We start from the raw sequence: 5,718 nt of genomic DNA, 5'->3' as shown, positions 1-5,718 counted from the left end.
AGATTACATCAAAGAAAATGGTGTTTGGGGGACATAATACATTCAAACCGGCACGGATGCACAGCTGTATGATGGTCCCACAGGCAATTGATCATACACTTTGGATCTTTGGATAGTTGTATGGTATGTTTACAATCTCAATGAAAACTAAAAAAATTTTTTAAAAAAGCAATGACCAAAAGAGAAAAAAAAAAAAACTGATAAATTTAGATTTCATAAAAATTTAAAAATCACCATTAAGAAAACAAAAATGCAAGCCATCAACCAGGACAAATGTTAATAATACCTATATTTGACAAAGGACTTGTACACAGATCATATACATCTTTATATAGAGATTATATAGAGAATGCTTACAAAGCAATAAGAAGACAAACAACTGATAAAAATGAGCAACAGAGGAAATACTCTACAAAAAAGGATATACAAATGGCCAATAAGCACATGAAAAGGTGCTCAACATTATTAGTTGTCATTAATATTCAGGTGAATGCAGATTAAAATCACAATTAGATACCACTACACAAGTAATGTAATGGCTGAAATTCAAAAGACTAAAAATGGTAAATGTGAGGCTGTGGATCAACTGAATCATAAAATGGTACTCCCACTTTAGAAAAAATTTGGCATCTTTCTATTAAGATAAATATATGCACACTGCATGATTCAAGAATTCTATTCCTAGGTATTTATGCAACAGAAATGCAAACATGCATCCATACAAAGATTTTGCATAAGTATTCAGAACAGCTTTATGCATAATAGTTCAAACTGGAAACAACCCTAATGTCTATCAAAAAAAAAAAAAACCCTGAAAAATAGATTGTAACATACTCATAACATGGAATTCTAGTCAAGCAATAAAAAGAATGAATTACAGACACTTGCAACAACATGGATGAATCTTAAAACATGCCGAATAAAGGCTGACATACATAAAACAACATATACTTTCAAGGGTCCAGTGCATTTTTATAAATTTAAAAATAGATAAAATTTATCTTTGGTAATAGAAATCTCAACAGTTGTTGTCTCTGGCAGGAAGTGAGGATGGGGGATGAATTGACCAGAAAGGGTTAAAGAAATTGTCAAGAGTAATGGAAATTGGATTGTGGTGGTGGTCACATGAGTGTATGTATTTGTCAAAACTCATCAAACTGTATGCTTGAGATCTAGGAATGTTATTAAATGTAAATTACACTTTAATTAACATTGCATTAGTTAGTACTACCCATACAATGTCAAATAGAAATAGTGATAGAACATGCTTTCTTGTTCCTGATCCTAATGGTAGGATTTCTAAACTCTCAATGTTAAATACAATTGCTGTAGAGTGTTGTTAGATACTCTGTATCAGGTCATGCTTGGTAAAAGATGAGTGTTGAATTTAAGCAAATGGTTTTCCTCCTGCTCCATTTGAGTTGACGATATGGTTTTTTTTTCCTTTAGTCTTTTAAAGTGGCAAATGGAATTAATAGCTTTATGACATTGCAAGAAACAAATGGCACACTCAAATTGGGTAATGGGGAGTGAGTTTAGTGGGAAAAAGTAAGGGTGATGGTTTATAGTGTGGGCAAGGGATAGGAAAACAAGAGATTGTGCAGTACCACGGGGCTCACAGCCGCTATCCTCTTACCACCTCTTGCCCTAAAGGAGGGGAGAAAGCAGTTCCCAGAACGCAGAAAAAGGTCTGTGTGGTGAGGCTGTGGATCAGCTGAATCATAAAATGGTACTCCCATCAAGTTAAAGCATACTTTTAATTTAATGGAAAGACGCTCAAATTTTTCTACAAGAAAGCAGAAAAAGGTCTGGGTGGTGAGGGTTGCCTGGCAGGAGCAGAGATCTTCAGTTGAGGCCCACAGTCGTGTAATGGCAATTCACATTTCCTCCTCCCTCTGTTCGCAGGCTGGAGCACCTTCCTGGCCAAGATCAAGGGAGCCCACCTATACGTGGTCCATCTAGGTCAGCTTCCTGAGGCAATTTCCGTGGTTTCTTCCACGTGCACCCAACGGCACAGGACAAACAACGAACGGAGGCGTTGGGCAAGGTGCGCGCGGGGCTGGGAGAGGCAGCTGGACAAAGCCCTAGGAGGCTGTGGTTCCCCCAAGACCCTGGGCCAGGAGCTCGGCACGTTGCGCTCGGGCGCCTCTAGCGGCGGCTTCCGGAATTCCGACCCGCGGAGGCCAGGAGAGGCAGGTCTGACTAGGTACAGAGCTGTCTGACTAGGTACAGAGCTGTGCCATGAGATCCGGGAGGACCTCCCTCTCCGGAGGCCGCTCGCTGCCCGTGCTAGTCCTGACGGTGCTCCTGGTTGACTCTCTCGGCGAGGATTTAGAGTTTCACCCAGAGTGGGGGTTTGACTCGTACGAAATCACCATCCCCAGGAAGCTGAGCTTCCGGGTAGGGGAGCAGGGTGTGGCTAAGCACGTGTCCTACCTCCTGCAGTTAAATGGCAAGAAGCACGTCATCCGCCTGTGGCCCAAGAGGTTTCTGTTGCCCCGGCATCTACAGGTTTTCTCCTTCACGGAGCACGATGAGCTTCTGGAGGATCACCCTTATGTACCCAGGGACTGCAACTTTATGGGCTCTGTGGAGGGTTCTGAGGAATCTGAAGCTACTTTAAGTACATGCATGGGGGGTCTCCGAGGCATATTGAAAATTGATACCAAACTTTACCAAATCGAGCCCCTCAAGTCCTCTTCCAATTTTGAACATGTGGTTTACCTCTTGCAGAAAGAGCAGTTTATCAATCACACCTGTGATATAATTGATGATGTGATTGAAATACCGATGGAAGAGCAGGAAAAAATGGCTAGGCTCAGGGACTTTTCTGACTCCTATAAGCACCCAAAGTACATGGAGTTAGGCATGATCTTTGATCACGAAAGATATTTGTTTGTAAATTCCAATCTAACTCAAGCCTTAAGTGATGCCATTATTTTGACTGCGATAATGGACACCTACTTTCAGGAACTCAGTGTGAGGATACATCTAAAAGTTCTTGAAGTATGGACAAATGGAAACCTGATAGATGTTGTTAGACCCAACTTAACTGAAGTTCTAGGCCAATTTGTAATCTTCAGAAGAGATGTCCTGAATGCTCGGTTAGAAGCCGATTGGGTACATTTATATGTTAAAAGATATTATCATGATGCTCTTGGATGGTCCTATGGATTTATGTGTACAAAATTGTATGGTGCATCAGCAAGTATTTTTCCAAATCTAAATATCCTTGGACCCGGCACTTGGACTACTCATGAACTGGGGCATGCTTTGGGAATGAAACATGATGAAAAAGACTGTCTGTGTAAGGGCATGACTACTTGCCTTATGGGATTTGGGCGTTCTGGGTGGAGTAATTGCAGTTATATTGATTATTTTAAGCAGGTAACTTCAGGAGCAGCTTGTTTAAATAATATCCCAGGAATAGGTTATGTGATGGAGAGATGCGGAAACAAAATTGTGGAAAACGATGAAGAATGTGATTGTGGTTCAATAGTGGACTGTGAAATGGACCAGTGTTGTCAATCAGACTGCAAATTCAAACCTGGTGCCAACTGTAGCATTGGTCTTTGCTGTCATAACTGTCTCTTTCGTCCATCTGGGTATGTGTGTCGCGAGGAAGAAAATGAATGTGACCTTGCAGAGTACTGCGATGGGACCTCCAGTCTTTGCCCAAATGACACTTATAAGCAGAATGGAACCCCTTGCAAGTATGAAGCCCTTTGTTTCAGTAAGAGGTGCCAATCCCGGTTTTTGCAGTGTCAAAGCATTTTTGGACCTGATGCCCAAGAGGCCCCTAAGCAGTGCTATGAAGCAGTGAATTTACTGGGTGATCAATTTGGTAACTGTGATATTTTGGGATCTCGTACCTATAGAAGGTGTGACAAGGATAATTCATTATGTGGCAGGCTACAGTGTATCAATGTCAAAACTATCCCCGATATGCCAGAGCATACTATGTTAATTAATACTCATCTGCGGGAGGAAAATCTCATGTGCTGGGGCACAGGCTACCATTCAGCCATGGTGCCCTTGGGGATACCTGACATGGGAGTGATTGGTGACGGCACCTCCTGCGGTCAGAACCTGGTATGTTTTAACAGAACTTGTGTTGATGTATCCGTCCTGAACTATGACTGTTTGCCGGAGAAGTGCAACCGCCGAGGCATTTGCAACAACAGAAAAAACTGCCACTGCATGTATGGCTGGGCCCCTCCTTTCTGCGAGGAGGACGGCTATGGAGGAAGCATTGACAGCGGGCCTCCAGGACCGCTAAAAGTGGAGATGCCTTCGTCATTTCAGGTCGTATCCATTATGTTAATGCGCCTTGGTTTCTTGGGCATCTCAGTGATTGTTGTGTTTTTCAGGGCAGTGATTGGAAAATATTTTAGTTCCAAACCACCAGTCACCCCCTCAAGTAACGCTGGAGACCAAACAGCCCAGGCAAAGAAAACCAAGACCCCAAAATAGTAATCGGAAAACCCATCATCACTCAATAATCCCGGATCATTTAACAAAGAAGCTTATGACCTATCCAAAAGGCTTTTATTTTCTCCCACTTCTTTTTCATTTTGCTTTTCTTCAAGTTTTTAATCTGCCAGTAAAGGATATTCTTGTTTCTGAAACATATTGGTGCATTTTATTTCCTGAGTATTCACTTGACTCCTCAGTTTGTGATTAAGTTCTGGGTGTCCTGGGAATAATCCCTAATGTCTTTTTTGAACACAAATGCTCTGCATGTTGTGAGTTTCTTGGATTTACACTGATTTTCAAAGTAGGGTCCTGTCTCTCAGAATTCCAGTGAACAAAGAGATTGCCTCTCTCTCTCTCTGCCTCCCTCAACTTGAAAAATGAGAATGTCTGTGTCTGTGTTCCATGCTAAATCATAAATGATTGTGACCACAGTTTTGTAAGTAGAGAGGCACATGTTACCAGGGCTGCCCCATAGATGAGCATCTTCCCCTGTTTCAGTCCCTATCAGGGTTCTACTGACTGTGTGGTCTCTTATTTGATGTTTGGGGTGGCCTTAGATGGGTTATCAGCAATCATCTAGCATAACCTCTGTATTGTACAACAGTCTATAAATGAGGACAAGCCTTGGCAGTGTCCTGGGGGCAGGGCTCTTGTTCCAGTTTGCTAATGCTGCTGTTTTGAAAAATACCAGAAATGGATTAGCTTTTATAAAGAGGGTTTATTTGGTTATGAAGTTATAGACCTAAGGCCATAAAAGTGTCCAAACAAAGGCATCAACAATAAGGTACATTCACTGAAGAATACCAATGGTGTCCGAAAAACCACTGTCATCTGGAAAGGCACAGGCATGTGGCTGGCACCTGCTCCAGGGTTCTGCTTTCAAAATGGTGTTCCAAAATGTCTCTAGGCTTAGCTTCTCAGGGCAAACTCCAGGCTAATATCTCCAAAATGTCTCTCTTGGCTGCAGCAAGCATCCAGGCCTGCGTGGCTCTTTTTAAAGTACTCCAGTAAATCAGTCAAGACCCACTCTGAATGGGTGGGGCCACGCCTCCATGGAAACAATCCAATCAAAGGTATTACCCACAGCTGGGTGGGTCACATCTCCATGGAAACAACTTAATCCAATGATTCCACCCTAATCAACACTATTACGTCTGCTCCCATAAGATTGCATTAAAGAACATGGCATTTTGGGGGACAAAATACATCCAAACTGGCACAGCTCTTAAGAAAATTCTACAA

At 42.1% G+C, this 5,718-nt stretch overlaps 1 protein-coding gene across 1 annotated transcript; it reads left to right on the top strand.

The window, feature by feature from the left end:
- Positions 1–2,241: 2,241 nt before the first annotated feature.
- Positions 2,242–4,473, top strand: ADAM30 (ADAM metallopeptidase domain 30). Its single transcript, XM_037808107.1, has one exon. The coding sequence runs from the start codon at positions 2,242–2,244 to the stop codon at positions 4,471–4,473; it is 2,232 nt and encodes a 743-aa protein (XP_037664035.1).
- Positions 4,474–5,718: the final 1,245 nt, after the last annotated feature.

Source organism: Choloepus didactylus, chromosome 2 (genome assembly GCF_015220235.1).
Source record: "Choloepus didactylus isolate mChoDid1 chromosome 2, mChoDid1.pri, whole genome shotgun sequence".
NCBI lineage: Eukaryota > Metazoa > Chordata > Mammalia > Pilosa > Megalonychidae > Choloepus > Choloepus didactylus.
Note: the sequence above shows the minus strand (reverse complement) of the source record. Positions and strands in the feature narration are given on the sequence as shown.